We start from the raw sequence: 22336 nt of genomic DNA, 5'->3' as shown, positions 1-22336 counted from the left end.
TTACTCAAGATAAATTTAAATATTTAAATCAATTGATTTAAAATCTTTCTATCTAAACATAAAAATATAAAAAATACGTACCTCATCAATAATATAAAAAATACATACCTCGTCCCAAAAATTAAGACAAAACATTTGTGAGACGGTCTCACGAATCGTATTTTGTGAGACAGATCTTTTTATTTGGGTCATCCATGAAAAAATAATACTTCTTATGCTAGAAATATTTCATTTTTTATTGTGAATATCGGTAAAATTGACCCGTCTCACAGATAAAGACTCGTGAAACCGTCTCACGAGAGACTTACTCCCAGAAAATTTTAATATATCGAGCAAAATTTATTTTCAATTTTTGTCGTCCTCCCAATATAACTGTCGTTGATTCTTCCCCAAACACCATAATTATTCAAACAAAATAATCGCCACATTTGTTGTCAAAAATATCTAAATAGGAACCATCGAAAACATCAAACAAGTTTAAGGCAACGCTCATTATTTCGTCTTTATATTGACATTTTCGACAACGCAATGCTGCCATAACATTTTTTCAAAATATTCAACCAATGTTTTTTAAGATAGAAAAAGTAAAAAATAATTAATAACCTGACATACCATAAAAACATCACACTCAAATTTTATGAAACAAAATAATTCCTCTAAAATAATTAATATGTATGATGGACGTGACAGTGGTGTAACTCAAAACTTTTAAATTATACAACAGTCCAGATGTCATGGTTCAACTGTTCTACCAACATAGACAATTATTGCACCACAACAATATTTCTTTCAATAATTACACTATTTGCAATCGATGAAAATAAAACTCACGACTTAAGCTCTGATATCAATTGTAAGACCAGACGTTTGTCGTTTTACCAAAAGCTATAGCTGGTGTTATTGGTGCAACTCAAATATTTTAAAACAAACAACATTTCAAACGTCATGGTTCGATTGTTCTATCCATCATGAATAATTATCACACACCAATATATGCAAATAGAAAAAATTGAAAGTTTTTAAGAAAAGAAAAAAAAATTCATTGGTTTCCTCAATATTAAGACCAATTTAAAATTGTGGACTAAAATGGTGAAAAATTTTGATTTAGTCCTTTGATATTAAGCCAAGATAATTTAAGATATATATGAACAATTTTAAAATTAGTAAGATGAACTGTTACATAAGTTTTGCCAAAATTCTTGGACAAAAACCCAGTTTTATCCACACAGTGTAGATCCACCCTTGGAGTTCCCTCTAAACATTTTATAAAAATAGCTTTGTCTCAAATAATAGTAATAAGTGTAGGTCTCTTGTGAGACGATTTCACGAATTTTTATGTGTGAGACAGGTCAACCTTATCGATATTCACAATAAAAAATAATATTAGCATAAAAAGTAATACTTTTATGGATAACCAAAATAAGTTATCCGTTCACAAAATAGGATCCGTGAGATCGTCTCACACAAGTTTATGCCTAATAAAAATAATAATAATAATAATATGAAGGGAAGTGTTTTTTTTTAACTAATAATAATAAAAATAATTTTATAAATTTTTAAAAACAAAATAGAATTACTCCGCCTGTCCACAGCTCAGCAGCAATGGCCGTCGCATGGGGAAGAGCGTAGAGTGGCAGAGGATAAGAAGGAAGTATGGCGGACATACAGAATTCCTCTCTATTTTTTCTCTATAGATAAACAATTGCTGGCCTTTTTACTATAAATAGAGAGAATGGCATCATCCGCTCCTTTATTTTCGTATCAGTACACGCCTCCGATTCTTGGAAATCGCGGCAACAATAGCCAGTTGTCGTCTTCTTATTCTTCCAATCCCTGCTCTCCTTCCCCTAATTCTTCTTATCCTATTTTTTCGCATCGTTGCCCAGGCCATATCTGCAATTTCATCACATTCTCAGGTGAGAATTCATTTTTCGATTAATTTTTTTTCTTGAATTGAGGCATGATGAGCCATGTTGAACGAGAATTGATTCACCGCTGTTTGGGATTTTTAACTATTGAATTGTTACGGATACAGTTTTTTTTTTTTTTTTTGGGTTTATCATGGACCTGTGATTATATTACTCTGTTCCTAATTAGACTATGTAAAACGTCAATTTGCCGAGTTTCGCTCCATCGGGCTTCTGAGTAGTTATCAATTATCAATGAAATTTCAACCTGTTAAATCCGTTGCTTTGTATGTCCGTTGATTATGGCGGTTGTTGTCTCAACTCTCAAAGATGGCGACTTTGGAAAAATATGTATTTTGACTTTAGAATGCGAGCGCTGTTATGATGATGAGCATCATGTCCTTTTTGGTCAATAGAGTTGTTTAGTTGGTTGATGGATTGTCTTTTATTGCTTTTAATTTTTGATAGTGTTAATAATCAATAAAATTGTCGAGAATTTGGGGAAATATTTGAATATATTTGCTTTTGTTCTCGTGGTGGGTAACCTTTCTCCTCTCCTTCCATTCGTGTGTATTCTTCTCCTGTTTTTTGGGTATCGCATAAAGATTGCATTGGAGAGAGAACCTCTTGGTTCAAAAAAGAATTTTTGAAAAAAAATAATTTCAAAAAATTGTCATTAATAGGAGAAGCTAATTAAAAAGTGCTTTAAAAACTTTTTAAAAAAATCACTTTTACGGAGGCCAGAAAATGTGTCTTCTGCCTAAGCTTTTGATCGGTCTTTCATTCTAATCCAATATCCACTTCGACTAATTTATAAAGCTATACTAACTACTAGTTATATCGTGTTGTAATTTATGGAGTTTCATTATAATGAGCATCTTTCTTGTTTGAGAGCTTATCTGTCTTCATTTTTAAGCTTCAACATTAACCTCAACGTTGCAGGCGTAAAAAATAGCCTGAGGGCTCACGCCATGAGTACAACTCAGGGAAATATGGCATCTCCTAGGGGCATTGTGAAAATGGAAGATCAGCCTGATCATCTTCTTGTTCTTGTTCATGGTATCTTGGCAAGGTATCAATATTCTTGTACGCTAGAAAAGGTTGTAGGTTCTAAAGTACATAGTATCATTGGGTTGCTGCTGTTGGTAATATTGGCGTAGAGCATCTGAAGATTCTATTGCTTGGTCTAATTCATCCTTAAATTCAGTGAGGATTCTCATATTTCCGTGCAATCCTTTGGTATTATATAAGTCACAATTGGTGCTGATAGTAGGAATTTGAGTTTTTTGTTATTCCCATGGGCGGTGCTGGTTCATTTTTTAATTTGAGGAAAGTGCATAACAGGAACTATAACGGATTCTGACTTGATTTTCACCTTCCACAATTCCCACTTTTGTGGTTTATTGTTTATGCTTCCTCATTTATGCTATGACAGAAATAACCAACTTTTGAGCTCAGTTATGCAAGTTTTTTCTTGATATTTGTATGTTGGCCCTTAAATACTTCTGTTCCTTTATTACGGAGGAAGAGGATGAAAAAATCTATCGATTCTTATGATTTATTGATTCTTCGGAGAGTTCATTGATTATTTTCAGAATTAAAAGAACTTTGATTAATGTGGTTGTAATGTTGTCGTGGAGAGCTCATCCACGCACAAATTGTACGATCCAAGTATTATAATAAAAATAGTTTTCTATATAAAAAAAAAATATTAATGTGCTTGCTAATTATTGACCTTCACTAATGTTTTAATAAGTTGCAGCCCAAGTGACTGGACTTATTTTGAAGCAGAGTTGAAGAGGAGGTTAGGAAAGAAATTTCTGATATATGGTACATTATTCGTTCTGATAAAATATTCTTTCATAGACTCACATGAAAACCAATGTATTGTTAAGGATTCATTTTATTTAAGTAAATTGCCATATCATGTGCAGCTAGTTCGTGTAATACGTACACTAAGACATTCACTGGCATTGATGGAGCTGGGAAACGACTGGCAGATGAAGTAAGCTTTTGAATGAGTGCCTTTGTAGGTCTTATTGTAGGTTGGTTTAGCATAAGCTGTGAACTGCTGATGTTTGATCTAGTATCCATTTTCACAACCCTCTGGCTGCTACCCTTGTGGTTAGGTGTCTGGTCCTGGTGGTGGTCATAATATATCTCTAACTTAAAATATGGATGAAGGTTGTTTTTGTGCAATCAGTGTTGTTTTCATGCTATCCAAATGCACAGGTCACGCAAGTTGTGAAGAAGACTGAAAAACTTAAAAAGATATCCTTTTTGGCCCATTCTCTTGGTGGACTATTTGCAAGATATGCAATTGCTGTTTTATACTCGCCTAGTGCCTCCTCTGATCAATCTTATGATACTGGTGGCTCTACTGCTAGAGACTTCAAAACTTTGTATGGTTCAAATAAAGGTTTGATTGCCGGGCTGGAAGCAATTAATTTTATTACCCTGGCAACACCTCATCTGGGAGTCAGAGGGAATAAGCAGGTATTTGGTGCTGATAATGATAATAACTCATTTCATGTACATGTGTATGTATTGCATGGATTTGTAAAAATAGCATGTTGCAGGGTTCCTTGTGTTTAGTTAAAGACGCCGCAAGTTAAAGGCTTTTAATTGGAATGAAAACAATGTAGAATAGAACTTTTGTACAGGTCGACGTGTGACTATGTCTTAGGACTAGTTGGAAGGATCACATTTTCTCTGTAATAGTGTAAATCGATTACCTTATTTTGTGTCTTTTTACTTTTTCAAATTTTCCTTGTTTTGAAGTTCACTACAGCATTGTATCCTCATATTAAATGCATTTCTATTGCTAAAGTAGAATCTAACCGTAGATTTATCTGGTTTGCCTCCAATGTTTGACTTTAGGAAACAATTTATGTGTGTTCAAGTGAACTTTAATATGATACTTATTGTCATCGGTAGTAGTTTGGAACCTGACCTCCAGACTGTTAATTATCTTCAATGATTCAGCTTCCATTCCTTCTGGGTGTGCCTTTCTTGGAGAAACTAGCTGTTCCAATAGCCCCTATTTTCGCTGGCAGAACTGGTAGTCAGCTCTTTCTTACAGATGGGAAGCCCAAAAAACCTCCTCTCTTGTTACGAATGACATCAGACTGTGAAGATGGAAAATTCATGTGAGTCCATGCAGCCATATATAACAATCTTGTTGCTCTATTTGCTCTGTTCAAACTTATCAAAGTGGATTTCATTGCAGATCAGCACTTGGTGCTTTCAGATGTCGAGTTCTTTATGCTAATGTGTCTTATGACCGTATCCAGAAATTTAATGTTGTTCAGTTGGCAGTAAAACACTTTCCTTAGTTTGTTTCAAAGGATTCTCTGCTTTATTGTTATGGAATTTTTTTAACTCAAACCAGATATGGTTGGTTGGCGGACATCCTCCATACGCAGGGAGATAGAACTTGTCAAGGTAATTCCGTATTTTTATTGAACAATTTTCCCTAGGTTTTGTTATATTGAGCTTTGAATATTGCGAGACCTTTAGTGACCCAAATTCTATTCACATTGTGAGGAGCTAGTCATTCCTCTTCGGGTATGGTTAGCTCATGTAATCTTTTTTCTTTTCTTTTCTCCATTTTCATTTTTTTGTTTTTCGAATTTTCAACTTGATACTCTCTAGCCTATTCGAGTGTCCTTTCATCTTTAAAATTAATTGAACATTTCTTAGAAACTATAAAATCTCGAATAAAATAATCATTTATGCTCGAATATAAATCGTAAGTACACGAGTCAAATTATAATATATATATGAATACGAGTATCATCCCACATAGATCGCATCATACAACTAAAGATTTATAGCAATTAAATGTTTAGCCACAGGTAAACAATAAGTTGGGATTAATTCACTATGAACGAGGAGGAAAATATAATTTAATGAGAATATTAAAATCAAATGTGAATGAATGTGTTTGGAATTTCGGTTCACCTATCCCTGATTAATTCAAATAATTAATTTCAACAATTGTTCATACTCTTGACAAGATTTCCTAAATTATTAATATACTCTTTCAAGTCAAGTTAAATTAATTCAACACAATAAAAAATCTCTTTAATTATTTATCAAATGTGATTGCATAAATGATTTGTGGAACCTCCTAACTTCCGATGCTTTGGACACTATCAACGTGTATTCAATTCAATATATATGTGTAAACTGTAAATCCACAAATTATACTACTCATTCCTATTGGAAAATCTTCTTTCGAATTCACTCGCAATATAAAATAATATAGAAAACTATATTTTCAACAATTCAAATAAAAATAATAATTCAATGAAGTATAAACCAAAAGTCAGTATTCTCAATGGCGGTCGAGGCGGCCGCCTAGGCGGTAGGCGGCCCTCAACCGTACGGCCTATGCATGAGGCGGATGTTTTAGGCGGCCCAAGTTATATGAAGTTGGGGAGGCAGGTCGAGGCGACGAGCAGGCGGGCTAGGCGGCTAGCAGGCAGCTGAGGCGGGCAGTCGAGATTTTTAAGTTGTAGTCAACAATTTTAAAAATCTAGTCAACAATTTTAAAAACATAGTCAAAGTCAATTAATTTTAAATATCAAAACCCTAGGAGGAGTGCAAGGAACATCCCCATTAGAGAACTTGATGAAGATTTAGATACATCGGAGGAGAATGAAGACGATGTTGATTTTGAGTCCGATTTGGAAGATAGTTATGTTAAGTCTACTACTTGTTCTAATGATGGATAATTGATTGCAACTTTGAAATTTAAACTTAGTTTTTTGGTAAAAGTAATTATATTACTTTGTTAACATAATAGCATTAATATGATGATGAATCTTTATTAATTGCACATTATCTAGATGATATTATTTTGTATGAAGATTCTTTGTGCTTAAACATTATTTAATTACACATTTTACATAAAAAATGATGACTATTTGTGATTATAATGCATGATTATCTATAAAAAAAAATTATTTAAAAAAATTCAATCGCCTAGGAGGCCGAGGCAAACCGCCCCGCCACTGCCTCCCGCCATTTACACCTTGCCAAAAGTCGAATATTAAATTATCATGAACCAAGATTTGGGGTAGAATCCCTTAAATCCCAACAAATAAAACTTATCTATTAAAATCCATTGTACGAAATATTAAAAGCAATAATTGAATGATGTTTCTTCACTGAAATGCAAAAAGAGGGGCAAGAACAAGAAGGCGCTGCGCGGAATCTTGTCTTCCCTGCTTGTCTCCTCGACTCCCGTGTCGTTTTCTCGTGCGGCTGTTTTTCGTCCGTGAATGTGATGTGAATCTTGTGTTTTTTGTTTTTTTCCTCGTCTGTACTTATATATACAGATGCATCCAAAAGTTCATCAAAGTAGAAAATCCGCCTTCCTTTAAAAATATCCGAGCAGATAAAATTTTTCTTGTTGTTTCGTGCTATGGCGGTCAAAAATACCGCCCCAGCGCGATATGTTTTGTCCATTGTCTGAATTTTTCTTCTAGGCGCAATACCGCCCTAGCGCGTGAGGTCCTCTGTCCTAGCACCGATTCCTTCATCAACGCGTGCTGGGGGTTTCAAGAATTACCGCCCTAACACGTCCTCCTCTGTCCGGGGTTTCAACTTTTCCTCAATGCGCGCTAGGGCGGTCAATAATTACTGTGCTAGCACGCCCAACTCTATCACAATATCTCATGCAACACCTTTCTTCACCATTTTGGCCAGTTTTTCTACGGTTATACCAACCAATGTGATGAACGACCCATACATACGAGTTATGACTCAAATAAATGAAATGTTTGTTAGGTGAGTTTTTAATGAGGTGGGGCCCACGTCAAAATAAAATATTAAAAATAACAAATCCCACATCGTTATTCTTTCAAAGTTGGCTTAAGAATTTTGTTATAAATTGAGCCTTCCTTGTTTGCTTTTAGTATCCCAAAATCAAAAGCTTTTTAGCTTTGATAAAAAGAGAGTGTATAGAAAAAAAGAGTGTATTTTTTTCTTGAGTGCGGGAATTCTCTTGTGTGAGTTAGAGAAATTATTTTCTCGGTATACTCGGGTTTGGGAGTGTGAGATATTTAGTATATTGGTGTATACACTTGTTGTAATATTTCTTCCGGTTATAAAAGTTGCAGTGCTCCGTGGACGTAGCCTATCTTGGGTGAACCACGTAAATCTTTGTGTCCTTGTTGATTATTTTATTCCGCAATTTTTCGGCACTATATTATCATCGTCGTTGGCATCGCTTCGGGGTAATTTCCCAACAACTGGTATCAGAGACATATTGTGAAAATTCTTAAAAATTCTGAGTATGCTCTGTGGTTGCAGCTTTGTCTGATCTTCCACATCAGAAAAGATTTTTTAGATTTTTTGCTAAGGCTAGAGAAGCGATGGCCGGAGATGATGGATCGGGACCGGGAATCAACAAGTTCGACGGAACAGATTTTTCGTTCTGGCGGTTACAGATAAGAGATTATCTGTACAGTAAGAAGCTGCATCAACCTCTATCAGGAAAGAAACCAGGAAAGATGGAGGATGATGATTGGGAGCTCCTTGACCGACAGGTGTTAGGTGTGATACGACTGACCCTAACGAAGAATGTGGCACATAACGTGGCGGAGGCAAAAACCACAGAAGAAATGATGTCCATTTTATCGGACATGTACGAGAAACCATCAGCAAACAACAAAGTACATCTCATGAAGAAGTTATTCAACTTGAAGATGGGAGAAGGTGCTTCGGTGGCAAAACACATAAATGAATTCAACACGATTGTCTCTCAGCTGACATCGGTGGACATAAAATTTGATGATGAGATTCGGGCACTTATTCTTCTGGCGTCTTTACCAGACAATTGGGAACCGATGCGGGCAGCGGTTAGCAACTCTGTTGGAAAAGGGAAACTACAACTCAATGATATTAGAGATCAAATCCTTGCTGAAGAAGTTCGCAGGAAAGAGTCGGGTGAAGCAACATCATCGAGATTTGCTCTAAATCTTGATAACAGAGGAAGAGGCAGGAGTGGTGAAAGGAGTTCCAACCGATGGCGCGGTAGATCCAAATCAAGAAATGGAAAAGACAAAAGCAACTTTGAAAAGAATTTGAAGTGCTGGAGCTGTGGTGAAACTGGTCACTTGAAAAAGAACTGCAGATCAACGAAGAATAATGCCAATGCTGTCACTGAGGAAGTACATGATGCTGTACTATTATCCATGGAAAGCCCTGTTGATTCTTGGGTTATGGACTCGGGAGCTTCGTTTCATACCACTGGTGATCGCGATGTATTTGATAATTACATCGCTGGCGATTACGGAAAAGTTTTCCTGGCTGATGGAAAACCCTTGGAAATTGTTGGTATGGGTGATGTACGGATGAAGATGTCAAATGGATCTGTCTGGAAAATCAACAAAGTCAGACATGTACCAAAATTAACACGCAATCTGATCTCGATGGGACAGCTGGATGATGAAGGCCACAATGTGACCTTCGGTGATGGTTTCTGGAAAGTGAACAAAGGAGCCATGATTGTTGCTCGAGGAAAGAAAACTGGAACACTGTATGTGACTTCCAGTTGCAGAGACACATTAGCAGCTGTGGATGCTGGAGCCAATTCAAGGCTATGGCATTATAGACTTGGACATATGAGTGAGAAGGGAATGAAGATGTTGGTATCAAAAGAAAAGCTACCAGAATTAAAGACTGTTGAACACCAACTATGTGAAAGCTGTATCCTTGGAAAGCAGAAGAAGGTGAGCTTTTCAAAAGGCGGTAGAGAACCAAAAGCAGCAAAGTTGGAGCTGGTTCATACTGATGTATGGGGACCATCTCCTGTGACATCCCTTGGAGGCTCGAGATACTATGCCACATTCATTGACGATTCGAGTAGAAAAGTTTGGGTTTATTTTCTGAAAAATAAATCTGATGTTTACGAGACCTTTAAAAGGTGGAAAGCCATGGTGGAAATGAGACCAACTTGAAGGTGAAGTGCTTACGGTCTGATAATGGTGGAGAATAAAAAGATGACGAGTTCAAGAAATATTGTGCACAGAACGGGATCAAGATGGAGAAAACCATTCCTGGTACACCTCAACAGAATGGTGTAGCTGAAAGGATGAATAGAACCTTGAATGAACGCGCAAGGAGCATGAGATTGCATTCTGGATTGCCAAAATCATTCTGGGCTGATGCTGTTAACACTGCAGCATATCTGATCAACAGAGGACCTTCGATACCGCTTGACTGCAGAATACCCGAAGAGGTATGGAGCGGCAAAGAAGTAAACCTTTCTTTCTTGAAAGTGTTTGGATGTTTATCCTATGTTTATATTGATTCAGCAAGCAGAACAAAACTTGATCCGAAATCAAAAAGTGCTTCTGTATTGGTTATGGAGATAATGAGTTTGGTTATCGTTTATGGGATGACCAAAATCGGAAGATCATTCGGAGCAGGGATGTAATCTTTAATGAAAAACTTTTGTACAAGGACAAGTCAGACATTGGAGCTGGAGATGAATGTCCTGAAGTCAAGAAGACTGATGAAGTGCCACTGACACATATTCCTGTGAATGAATCGAAAATCAGTAACCATGAAAATGAAGAAGAAACTGCACAAGATGATGACCCACGAACTCCGGTGATTGAACTCAGGAGATCTTTGAGAACCATTAGACCACCTGAGAGATACTCCCCTGCACTTCACTATATTTTGCTGACAGACAAAGGTGAACCGGAGACCTATGATGAGGCAATGAAAAATGATGATTCAACCAAGTGGGAGTTGGCCATGGAAGATGAGATGGATTCATTGTCATCCAATCAGACGTGGGAGTTGACAGAACTTCCGCAAGGCAAAAAGGCGTTACATATCAAGTGGGTGTATCGGTTAAAAGAAGAGCATGATGGTAGCAAGCGGTACAAGGCAAGACTTGTTGTAAAAGGCTTCCAACAACGGGAATGAATTGATTACACCGAGATTTTCTCTCCGGTGGTTAAATTAACCACTTTCAGGACAGTACTTGGACTAGTGGCGAAGGAAGACTTACATTTGGAGCAGTTGGATGTAAAGACTGCGTTTCTTCACGGTGACCTAGATGAAGAAATTTATATGAAGCAGCCACAGGGCTTTGAAGTACCGGGAAAAGAGAGAATGGTGTGCAAACTTCAGAAGAGCTTGTACGGTCTCAAACAAGCTCCAAGACAGTGGTACAAGAAGTTTGATGGATTCATGAGTGAAAATGGTTTCCCAAGGTGTCAAGCTGATCACTGCTGTTATGTGAAAAAGTTTGACGGTTCTTATATCATACTACTGCTATATGTAGATGATATGCTGATAGCTGGAGCTTGTTTGGAAGAAATTGATAAACTGAAAAAAGATTTATCAAAGGAATTTGCCATGAAAGATTTGGGTGCTGCAAAGCAAATCCTTGGAATGAAGATCTTAAGAGACCGGGTGAATGGATTCTTGAAGTTATCACAAGAAGAGTACGTGAAAAAGGTGGTTAGCAGATTTAATATGAATGAAGCTAAATCTGTTAGTACTCCTTTGGCTAGTCATTTCAAACTAACCAAAGCACAATCACCATCGACGGAGCAGGAGAAGGCTTATATGAATAAGGTTCCTTATGCTTCTGTTGTCGGAAGCCTCATGTATGCAATGGTGTGTACAAGACTAGACATAGCACATGCAGTGGGAGTTGTGAGCAGGTTTATGAGTAATCCAGGAAAGCAACACTGGGAAGCAGTTAAGTGGATTCTCAGGTATTTGAAAGGTACTGCTAGTTGTTCTTTATGCTTCAGGAGGTCAAAATTGGGCTTACAGGGTTTTGTCGATGCCGAAATGGATGGTGACCTGGATGGCAGGAAAAGTACTACTGGATATGTGTTCACATTAGGTGGTACAGTTGTAAGCTGGGTGTCTAAGCTGCAAAAGATTGTTGTGCTTTCGACTACTGAGGTTGAGTATGTAGCAGTTACAGAAGCTAGCAAGGAGATGATATGGTTGAGATCCTTTCTGGAAGAATTGGGTCAGAAGCTTGAAGATAGCACGTTACACTGTGACAGTCAGAGTGCTATTCATTTAGCAAAAAATCATGTTTATCATGCTAGGACAAAGCATATACAGGTTAGGTACCATTTCATCAGATCAGTGTTGGAAGATGGAATCTTGATGCTGGAGAAGATTCCTGGAAGTAAGAACCCAGCCGATATGCTCACAAAGACAGTAACCATTGACAAACTGAAGTTGTGTTCAACTTCAGTCGGACTGCAAGTATAAATGGAGATATATGAGCTGCTACAATGATGGTGTGAAGACATGATTGAAATCAAGTCTTCAAGTGGGAGAATTGTTAGGTGAGTTTTTAATGAGGTGGGGCCCACGTCAAAATAAAATATTAAAAATAACAAATCCCACATCGTTATTCTTTCAAAGTTGGCTTAAGAATTTTGTTATAAATTGAGCCTTCCTTGTTTGCTTTTAGTATCCCAAAATCAAAAGCTTTTTAGCTTTGATAAAAAGAGAGTGTATAGAAAAAAAGAGTATTTTTTTCTTGAGTGCGGGAATTCTCTTGTGTGAGTTAGAGAAATTATTTTCTCGGTATACTTGGGTTTGAGAGAGTGAGATATTTAGTGTATTGGTGTATACACTTGTTGTAATATTTCTTCCGGTTATAAAAGTTGCAGTGCTCCGTGGACATAGCCTATCTTGGGTGAACCACGTAAATCTTTGTGTCCTTGTTGATTATTTTATTCCGCAATTTTTCGGCACTATATTATCATCGTGGTTGGCATCGATTCGGGATAATTTCCCAACAATGTTGACCCAATATAATAAACTAATGCAAAAATGTACAATAAAATATGTAAAAACGACACCTATCGATCTAACTATACTAACCTTTTGATCGCCCTCGAGCAAAATAGGTTACTAGACACAACTAACGACAAAAACAAAAATAGTTCAATGGTGAGCTTATGGTTTTCATTCATGTCTCAGCGAATCTATGACATACTTCTCATCAATCAAATCACAACATAAATTGTCACCTCTTGAAGTTTACACACTATGTTATGTGAACGTGTGTGTGTTGTGTGTTGTTTTTAATTGCATGCACATCAATTAGATTCATTCTAAAAAATTTTGCAAGACATCTCAATCGACACGTCTATGCGAGAATCTATCGCCTACAACCCTTTTCCACTAGTTACTTAGCAGCAAACACAAATCATTAGGACTTTTTTCAAGTGTAAATCATGGCTCTTGATTGTTACAAAATAAAAGATAAGAGAATCAATGGGAAGGGAGTACAATTATCATTTTAAAATTATGTACGATCAGATTTTGCATAAGATACTCTTTTACTTCACACAATCCCCTCTTCTTGGCCTAGAAATAGAACTTCATCAATTTATTTGGCTCATCTTAGATATCTTTTTTCAAAAGTTTTTTTTTTTTTGCGAAACAAACTTTTCTTTTACAAATGCAAATTTGATTCAAATATGTACTTCCTTAAGGCATGAGTATTTGGCTTTGGGTTCCATTTTATAAGGGTACGATTATGAGGATTGATTTAAGGATGAGTTGCATATAATTTCACGTTTCTTGGTATGCTCACAAATTACAAAAAAATTTGCCTAAATCACTTTCATGTTGCTGATAAATATTTTGTTAGGAAGGACATGTGTTCCAGTTCAACCAAAACCTAATGTTTGTCAAGTTTCCGAAAAAAATTTGACTTTCACTACTATTCGCACAATTCACTAGTTCCAACATATATGTTTGAATATATTCGACATTCGAACAAAAATTTCATATTTCAACAACATGAGTGTCCTAAACTAATGAAATGACTAAAATCATTGAGCATGTGTGTCATCAATTTATAGTCTTTATTGACCTCTTACCAATCTAATCACTGCAAACTGGTTTCCATATGACCCACATGACCCAATGCATAATAATTATAAACTCAAAACAAATAAAATAAAAAGGACTAGCCCTTCCCCATACCAAAGTTGTGCAATGTCCTCGTTGCAAAAGACGACACATAAGCAAAAAACAAATGAACTTGACCAACATCGTGCACAATGCAGAAAATAAATTGAATAAAAGAAGAATAAGAAGACTCCCTGATCACTCTTCCTCGTCGTCCAGGGGCGGCACTCCTCCTGCGGGATCCTGTGGATGTGGGTAGACATACTGAAAATGGAATGGCGGAGGTATGGATCAATTCCCATTTGCGTGGGCGTTCCCCACAATAAAGAATCTATGGAAGCTAGATATGCACTCTTGATAAATTGGCATTGGTTCTGGTAGGAGGCCCACACACAAAGTTCATCAACTTTCTCACTAGTGGGGAGACAACGGGGTTGTGGTGGCAGCAGCGCTTGGGCGGGGAGGCACGGTCCCTCATCATCTGCCCTAGTGCGACATCCTCTGTTCCGGCACTGATTCCTTTGTCAACGTGCGCTGGGGCGGTAAAAAATTACTGTCTTAGCGCACCCTTTTTTGTCCGGGTTTAACTTTTCCTCAATACGTGCTGGGGCGGTCAAGAATTACCACCCTAGCACATCCGACTCTGTCCCAATACCTCATTTACTTTTCCTCAATATACGCTGGAGCGGTCAAGAATTACCGCGCGCTGGAGCGGTCAAGAATTACCGTCCTAGCACGTCCGACTCTGTCCCAATACCTTATGTAACACATTTCTTCACTGTTTTTGCCAGTTTTCCCATCAATCGATGTGAGGAACGACTATATGCATAAATTATGACTAAAATAAATGAAACTTGGACTCAACACAAAATATTAAGGCAAAAATAGAATAAAAACAATACAATAAAACATGCAAAAACGACACTAGTAAAAAATATTTAGTTAATCGAGCCTCGTTAGCGCCGATCTGTTGAACATTTTATCAATCTGAGTCAGTTTGCTGGGACCATCCTGCGACTTTTGTTGGGTTTGTCAACAACACACAGACTTCCGTGAAGGATACTGTAGTTTCATTTTTATGGGTTTCTGATTTTCTTTCAAGTTATCAAATGATTCCTATGGTCTGAAAGCTTAGGTAAGTTCATATATTTGTGGAACTTTTATTATTTTTATCTTTGTTGCTGACAGCCTCCTAGTCGGTCATTGGATGGCTATAAGCATGTCGTGGACGTGGAGTACTGTCCACCAGTTTTGTCCGATGTACCAAAGTTCCCTCCGGAAGCAGCCAAAGCAAAGGAAGCCGCACAAAACGAACCGAGCACACAAAACACAGTTGAATATCATGAAATCATGGAAGGTCACTAATTAGTCTACAGTAACTGAAGCTGACAGCTTTGTCAACTCATGTATTTTTCTCAAGTTAACGGAAATGAAATTTTCTTATGACAGAGGAAATGATACATGGTTTACAAAGAATAGGATGGTGGAAAGTCGATGTCAGTTTTCATACAGCATTTTGGCCATTTTTCGCACACAATAACATCCATGTAAGCATGATCCATCATTTATATTTTTTTTTGAATTGTTTCTTGTCTGATTATATCTGGTTATAAACAGGTGAAAAATCTTTGGTTTCATAATGCGGGGGCTGGAGTGGTCGCTCATGTAGCTGACACCATAAGCCGACAAGAGAAGCAACAGGACGCTCCCACTTACATTGCTGCTAGCTTGTAGCTGGTAGATAACCCCTGTGACATTTTATTTAGAAATAACCACATCACCTCTGTAAATAGCAGAATCGTAGTTATTTACTGGCACTTGTCAATTTCTAGAGTACGGGAGAGAGAGGGGTCATTAGCCGCCATGATTGTGGTAATCGCAATCGTGCACTCAAGTCACAATATTTTTGAGTATTTCAAGTGTCAACTTGCTTCTGTAACTTGTAAATAACTTTTGTAATAATGATGGTTAAATGAAACATTCTCAAAGGGCTTAACGTATGTCATGTGATTTGGAAAGAGCTCATCATTTTGCTATCCCGTACAGAGCAGCCCATATAAAGTTCACTCATCTTCCTCAAATCAACTCTAATTCACCATAGCAGAAAAGAAAGGAGCAATCATAAAAGAGATACGGATGGGATGAGGAGGCTTCTTGAAGAGTACCAACAGTCATTATCAGGTTTTCTACCTTGGATGAAGTGATTAAAGTGAGATTTCTGTCGAGCACGGGATAGATACTCCTCCTCTTTGGGATTTTACACATTATTTTATTATTTCTCTTTTTATGATTTTTTTTTAAATATGATTGTACAATTGCGAGTTATGATTATGACTGAAAACGACGGCAGACTACTTGGAAAAAAGTGAATCAAGAAGCTCGAAGAAAGTGAATGCTAAGAAGTTGATGCTGTGTATCACCCACACTTTCTGGTTGAGTCGTCGTTCACGATCATGCGGCTCGTCAGTACTTACATTTCTATACTGTATCTTGTTTCGAGCCTCCGCTATATAATGTGATTGACATTGTTGTGAAAACGGTGTGTATATATATATATATAGTGACAGGGTAAAACCTTGTACAAGTTTATCGTAAGTTTCAAAAACTTTTAAGCAGTTGGATAACAAGCTTCCATGGCAATACCGCACAGCCCTTCCTTAGCATCAACATCCCTTTACATCCTAATGTATCCTTTCTCACCCCATTCTGCTCCCCACGAATTCATGATCAACCAATACTTGGTTCCATTTCCAGTTACACCATAACCAACTGCAGCAACACCATGATTCAGGTCATTTCCACAAAATCCAGGAAAAACTCCACTCGAGTAGAATTGGAAATCTTCGGTAGCTTCTATGCCAACAGATACTGGTTGATTAGCCACAGCTTTCAGCAACGAGGACTCGCTATTTCCTGGGACCTTCTCGTAACCTCTAATTTTGATAATATGGGAGGCTGCTTTTTTAGTATTGCAGGTTCCAACTCCTTGGTATGGATAGTTTGCTCGGTTGTGAGTCCCTTGTTTTTTAGGATAAACTGAAATGCCTTCTCCATGATACCGCCTTCACAGCCTTGGTCTTCATCTGCTCAATCACAATCGACTAGTTCTTGTTCGGACATGGAAACCAGTTTTCCTGTTTTGAGCTGGTGTACACCTTCCATGGCCGCAACTGCTTAGAAAGCCCAGCAACTTCCTATTGTTTTTTTTTATGAAAATTAGATCTTGAGGACTGTTGATCACGCTTAGGTAAAAAAGAATTGATAAATAATGCATATCTTTTTTCCTTACCGCAAAAGCGTTGGTCCTTAACACCTGTGACAGCTCCCTTATTTCTCCAGTCCATGCTTGTTGGTACTGATGTCACGTTCTTGTATCTGAATGATGCATTCGTAATTGTTTTTGGATTAGAGCCCCTTTTGTATCCAGTGTAGGATGCTAGAAACTTCTGATTTGTTAAATCAGCAAACTGGTTTACAGCAAGCTTCTAAGGCTGAGTCCCTGCTTCATTGAAAGATTAAATATATTCCACATTCCCCTTGAATATTTTGAATCTCTTCGCCTTCTCAGCATCATCTTTATACACACGTCCATATTGTTTAATCCATTTATCATGTCTTTCAGCCATAAGTCCATCAGGTATCGAACGAGCTATGACTTGAAAAGCCCAAAGCTCCAATACTATCAATGCAGCAAAAAGTACCTTCAAGAAGGGTGTCAAGGCCATTCTTGATAGTTGAATGTAGAAAAGCAATGTATTTGATTCTTGATGCAAAAGGAGAGATGCTGTGAATATATTCATTCGGGTGGGAGGTATTTATATAATTCATCGAGCTCAATATTCTTCAGCATGGCCACTAGAACTTGGTATAGATTACTTGAGTCCCCAATCCAGATCTTGTAGGTTTAAGTAGAAAAAATCGGAATTCAGTTCCGTGGACGCTGTTCCTGTTTATCAAAACGTCACTGTAACTGCTGTTTTCATATACCTATTGGTTTGCAGCATAGTTTCACAGGGTAATTTGGTAGGCTATCTATCCACAATAAATTTGTACCGTAACAGGCACATATTGCTTGAAATTTACCATATAAGTGGTGTCCTATATCGAGAAAAATAAGAGAGTCCTAAGTGCAGTTTAGCCACAAATTTAATTTGGCTAAAAGCCCTGAACTGGAAAGTGTATTTGCAGGTAAAAACTTCATGGAAAAACAGTGTGTGGAACGCTGATATGGAAACCATTGAACAGCGTATAGCTCGGCTACTTTACTAACCTAAACTCCCCATACACTCGATCAACCGAACTGGAACCGGTCTGAGAAAGAAGTTTTAATCAAATGATATAGCTTCCAATATAGCAAGATGAGTAGAAAAAAATGCTTATGGGATTTCTATTGAATATATTCACCACCAAGAAGAGTTTCCATGTGCCCAATGGTTGCATACAGGTCATTGACGCTCAAACTAGTATTGAATTTTGACATTGACTTCGCCTCAAGCTCGATTGATGTTCGAATTATCGCTCTAAATTCACTGTCGAGCTTAAAATCAAATAACTACTAAAATACAAAATTCTGTATAAAAATAAAGATTGAAATATATAATTTATGAAAAAAAATCAGGATAAAATATTTTTTAAAATATACTGGGAAAACTAATAAATGAACAACAAGAGTTTCAACTAGTGCGAGAGCTCAAGCCTAAAATTATTCGAGTCTACTGCGGCTGAATTTTGATTCGAGTTCAGCTTTTGACTGCGGCACTGATGAGAAGCTCGAGTCACTTGCATCTGAGGGACTGGATTCGCCAACATCTATGATAGGTAGAACAAAGTCTATATTTTTTCCATGTTACAGACGAACAAAATATTTGATTTTGAAGATACACAATACGAAACAATTGCCTCGCATGCTACTTAAGGGGTAACGACATAATATCCCCATCTCAATTCCTTGAAGCCAATCGGGCAATGCCATTGTCAAAAACGTGCAAAGCCAACAAGACATTGTAGTGTCCATTCACTATCTCATCATCCTCTACATTATGGAGAAGAAGTGTTTCGATAATGAGATCTTCCCAATCAATATCCATTTGCATTTTTTTCCTCTTCTTCGCAGATTTCTCATGCTCAAGGACACAAAAATCTTTGCCATAACCTGAGTTAGACATAAATGGATTCATGATTCTATGTATACGACGCTTGGCATTTTTTACTTTTTCTTGTCTCCGTTGCTTGGCTAGTCTTCCCTTATCAAAAGATGGAGGTGTTGGGTCCAATCCCACATCTTTCTCAAAAATCTGCATTAGAACAAGCTTCTTGCTCAGCTCGGATTTTCCTTCCCACCAATCTGTGCATACTTGAAAATCACAACTTCTTTGCGGTTTCCTTCTGTTTTCCATGCCTTTCTCTGCACTGACCTTGGCAAGAGAAACCTCATCCAAGAAACTAGAATAAATGATGGATAAACATTCAGGAGAGATCTGAAATCTGTCGGGAGACTCATGGATCAAATTGGACGAGTGGCCCACTTCAAAATACGGCAAGTTGCCATCTTGTGAGGAGGAATTATAAATCCCATTCCCAAATTCTTTGCTCAAACAGTCGCCAATTAGTCCTTCCATATCACACTCGACATGCTCAAAGCTCTTTCTTTTCCTATTGCATATCATGCTGGACTTCATCTCCATATACTGGATGACAAATGGAGCATTTTTCAAAAGGTTCTTCACGGTAACGTCTTTCCCCCAAGGCAAAACTCGAGCAACTTCTACAAGTCGTTCCAAAAGTTCCTTATACCTCTTCTTGCAAGTACCAACCACTACATGCAGCTCGTTCGCGACATCCTCAATCTTTACGGGAACTTGATTCAATTCAGCAACAAACACCAAGACTGCTGCTACCACAGGAATTGGTCTCCTTCCTGTGGTAATAAACCACTTGATCAAACACTGCACCAAGAATACTCCTTGCTGCATCATCCGTCCAATAATATCAGCTGAAACCCTGCCAAAACTCGAACAAATCCCAATAGAACGTTCAAAACAGTTCACAATATCAAACTCAGGCAACTTCAAATCAACAAAATCAACCACACGACCGATCATTCGACCCAATTCGAAAACATCACAATCTACTGCATCCGCCACTTCGACAATAGGCAACATTTTGTCATCCTTTCTCATCAAAACATAAGCACAAGCACCCACAAATACTGTGAACCACCTTCCTAGACCATATTCACCCTCTGTAATTTTCTCAGCCAAAAGCTTAATCTCATTCGCTTTCGAACCCGAAAGCCCTAACTTGAACGTGATATCCATAATTAATCTCTGGGATTCAAATATTTTTTTTTCCTTGTAATTGAGATTACCGCCAGCCCCCACCGTTCCAACACGAACATAAGAACCAGCTTCGCCGGTAATGCCACCAATATGTGCCTGAAAATTTTCAAAATCTTGAACAACGTCGCATGATGTGCATATCATATTTCCGGTTGCATCGTCCTGGACGAGACTTCTCTTCCTGCAATTTTTGCAGGCGCCATTGCTTTCCATGTTTTACCTTCGTTTTAAGCATAAAAAGAAACAAATTAAGGTGACAAAGTCAGGATCAAGAGGCAGAGGCGAATGAGTGGCAGCCTAAAATTGCTACTGATGCAAGATTCTACAGAATTAGGTCTCTGATCTGAGGAAAGGGATTAGACCCGGACATCGCAAATCGGGTTTTCGATAAAGATTTGGTGAAACAATGGGTTGGGCTTGATGATCGGCGGTATATAAATGGACCCCAATAAACCAAATCACCTAATATTTCCCGCCGGCCCAAAATTTAACAAATTTTGAAAATAATTGAAATTGCAAACCGAGGGAAAAACATGTTACGTTGAAACAAATTACGAATTCTGTATGTATAAATCATATGATCTATACTATCAATACTATTTTATTAAGTTTGAGACATTTAAAGTAACTAATTTTGGTATCATGATCTGTTTTAATAATTATATATATTAATAAAATGTTATAATTTTAATATAAGTTATATGTAGTTCAGCGGATAGAGTTAGGTTTAGGTTATAGGTTCAATTCTTATTGATGTCATTTTTTTATTTTTCAATTTATTTTTTATTTTATATATCAAAATTACAGTGTAGTCCCTCATTATTTCTTATAATTATATTTTGATCCTCATTTAAATATAAATAAAATGAATTATAAAAAATATTATACAAGCACGTAACGCGTACGTTGGTGTACTAGTATAAAAGTAAGCGTGTGTATGGTAAATATTAGCACAAATACAATAATTGTCAAATTTTCACAAGTCAAGCAAAGCAACGTCTTTAATAATCTATAAATACAAATATATATTAAACCGATGCCATCAAGCACCAGTGGTCTAGTGGTAGAATAGTACCCTGCCACGGTACAGACCCGGGTTCGATTCCCGGCTGGTGCATTCATTTTTATTTTTTTTTTGGTTTTATGAATGAGACAGGGAACCAAGTCTAGTACAATTAAATAAATATCTCCCTTTTCTCAAAAAATAAAATAAAATAAATAAATATCTCCCATTTAATCAAATTTTCAGAACATTTCTTTTTTTGTTTTGTCGAAACTCATGGTGGTTGTTTGCAGATATTATTTCACTCATATCCTCTAAATTATTGATTTAGTGGAATCCCCGTAATGAAAAAGAAAAAAATAAAAAGTCAGAATTTTGGAAGTATGTCTCACGTGTTTTGGACAATTGGTGTGCTGCTAGTGCTTGTGGCCGTGACTCCACCATCGCTGTTTTTTAACCCGAAAATAAAGAAACGATCCATCCAATTGGGGATTTATTTACCAATAGGAAGTGCTGAGATTGGATATTCGGGGAACAATTTGGTGCAATTCAAAAGATATGGTGGACGATAACTTGTGGTCTCAATCTGTGCACTTTTCAGTTTATATTTGAAAATGAAAATAAGTTAAAAACTTTGTAATAAATGTAAAATTGTTCAAAAAAATAGAATGGTTAAACATTTCGATATAATAACCTTATCATAAGTGTAAGATTTTTTTTAAAAAAAACAATTGATTATTCTTTTTATTTTCCCTAGCAAAATTCTTTTTGTAAACATGCTTGAAATATTTTTGAAGTATCATAAAAAAAACTCTCATGAGATGGTCTCATTGGTCGATTTCGCGATGCATGAAAAAAAAAATTTAAGTCAAAAATATTATTTTTTATTGTAAATATAAACAGAGTTAGTCATCTCACGAATAAAGATCCACGACTTACTCTCTTTGAAGGAGAAAAACATGTGTATTATAAAAAGAATTGACCCGCGTTTTCGCTCCATACTCCTGTATTGCGTGTGTTCAAAATTGGGGGATGGGTTTTCCCCAGGTGGTACACTTCAACGGAGCACTGAATTTAGTTTTTTCTTTTCTTTTCGCTAGCAATTTAATCCAAAAAAATTATCTATTTTTAAATAGGTGTCTTTGTATTAAAAAGTATATAAA

At 36.9% G+C, this 22336-nt stretch overlaps 2 protein-coding genes, 1 non-coding gene and 1 pseudogene across 3 annotated transcripts; 2 read left to right on the top strand and 2 right to left on the bottom strand.

Annotated features, from left to right (window-relative positions):
- Positions 1-1556: 1556 nt before the first annotated feature.
- On the top strand, positions 1557-15832 carry LOC142533619 (uncharacterized). Its single transcript, XM_075640447.1, has 11 exons — positions 1557-1916; positions 2850-2979; positions 3670-3737; positions 3842-3912; positions 4140-4403; positions 4893-5056; positions 5137-5192; positions 5299-5351; positions 15021-15189; positions 15282-15379; positions 15450-15832. Exons 1-11 carry the CDS (start codon positions 1733-1735, stop codon positions 15564-15566), a joined length of 1374 nt encoding a protein of 457 aa, XP_075496562.1. The 5' UTR covers positions 1557-1732; the 3' UTR covers positions 15567-15832.
- Positions 15833-16440: 608 nt separating this feature from the next.
- LOC142533628 (senescence-specific cysteine protease SAG39-like) lies at positions 16441-18266 on the bottom strand (annotated as a pseudogene).
- Positions 18267-18370: 104 nt separating this feature from the next.
- On the bottom strand, positions 18371-20570 carry LOC142533608 (plant-specific TFIIB-related protein PTF2). The gene has a single exon (XM_075640436.1). The coding sequence runs from the start codon at positions 20381-20383 to the stop codon at positions 18773-18775; it is 1611 nt and encodes a 536-aa protein (XP_075496551.1). The 5' UTR covers positions 20384-20570; the 3' UTR covers positions 18371-18772.
- A 646-nt stretch (positions 20571-21216) lies between these two features.
- Positions 21217-21287, top strand: TRNAG-GCC (transfer RNA glycine (anticodon GCC)). The gene has a single exon. It is a non-coding gene; the product is annotated as a tRNA-Gly (tRNA).
- Positions 21288-22336: the final 1049 nt, after the last annotated feature.

This window comes from Primulina tabacum, chromosome 2 (assembly GCF_025594145.1).
Source record: "Primulina tabacum isolate GXHZ01 chromosome 2, ASM2559414v2, whole genome shotgun sequence".
NCBI classification, from domain to species: Eukaryota; Viridiplantae; Streptophyta; class Magnoliopsida; order Lamiales; family Gesneriaceae; genus Primulina; species Primulina tabacum.
This window is presented reverse-complemented; position numbering and strand designations above follow the sequence as displayed.

Bases quoted from the DNA above. Each gene is read 5' to 3' on its own strand.
- LOC142533619 (XM_075640447.1), top strand. From the start codon at position 1,733: ATGGCATCATCCGCTCCTTTATTTTCGTATCAGTACACGCCTCCGATT. The intron at 2,980-3,669 runs GTATCAATATTC...AATAAGTTGCAG, and splicing joins GTTCATGGTATCTTGGCAAG to CCCAAGTGACTGGACTTATT. The intron at 5,352-15,020 runs GTAATTCCGTAT...TGTTGCTGACAG, and splicing joins GGGAGATAGAACTTGTCAAG to CCTCCTAGTCGGTCATTGGA.
- LOC142533608 (XM_075640436.1), bottom strand. From the start codon at position 20,383: ATGGAAAGCAATGGCGCCTGCAAAAATTGCAGGAAGAGAAGTCTCGTC.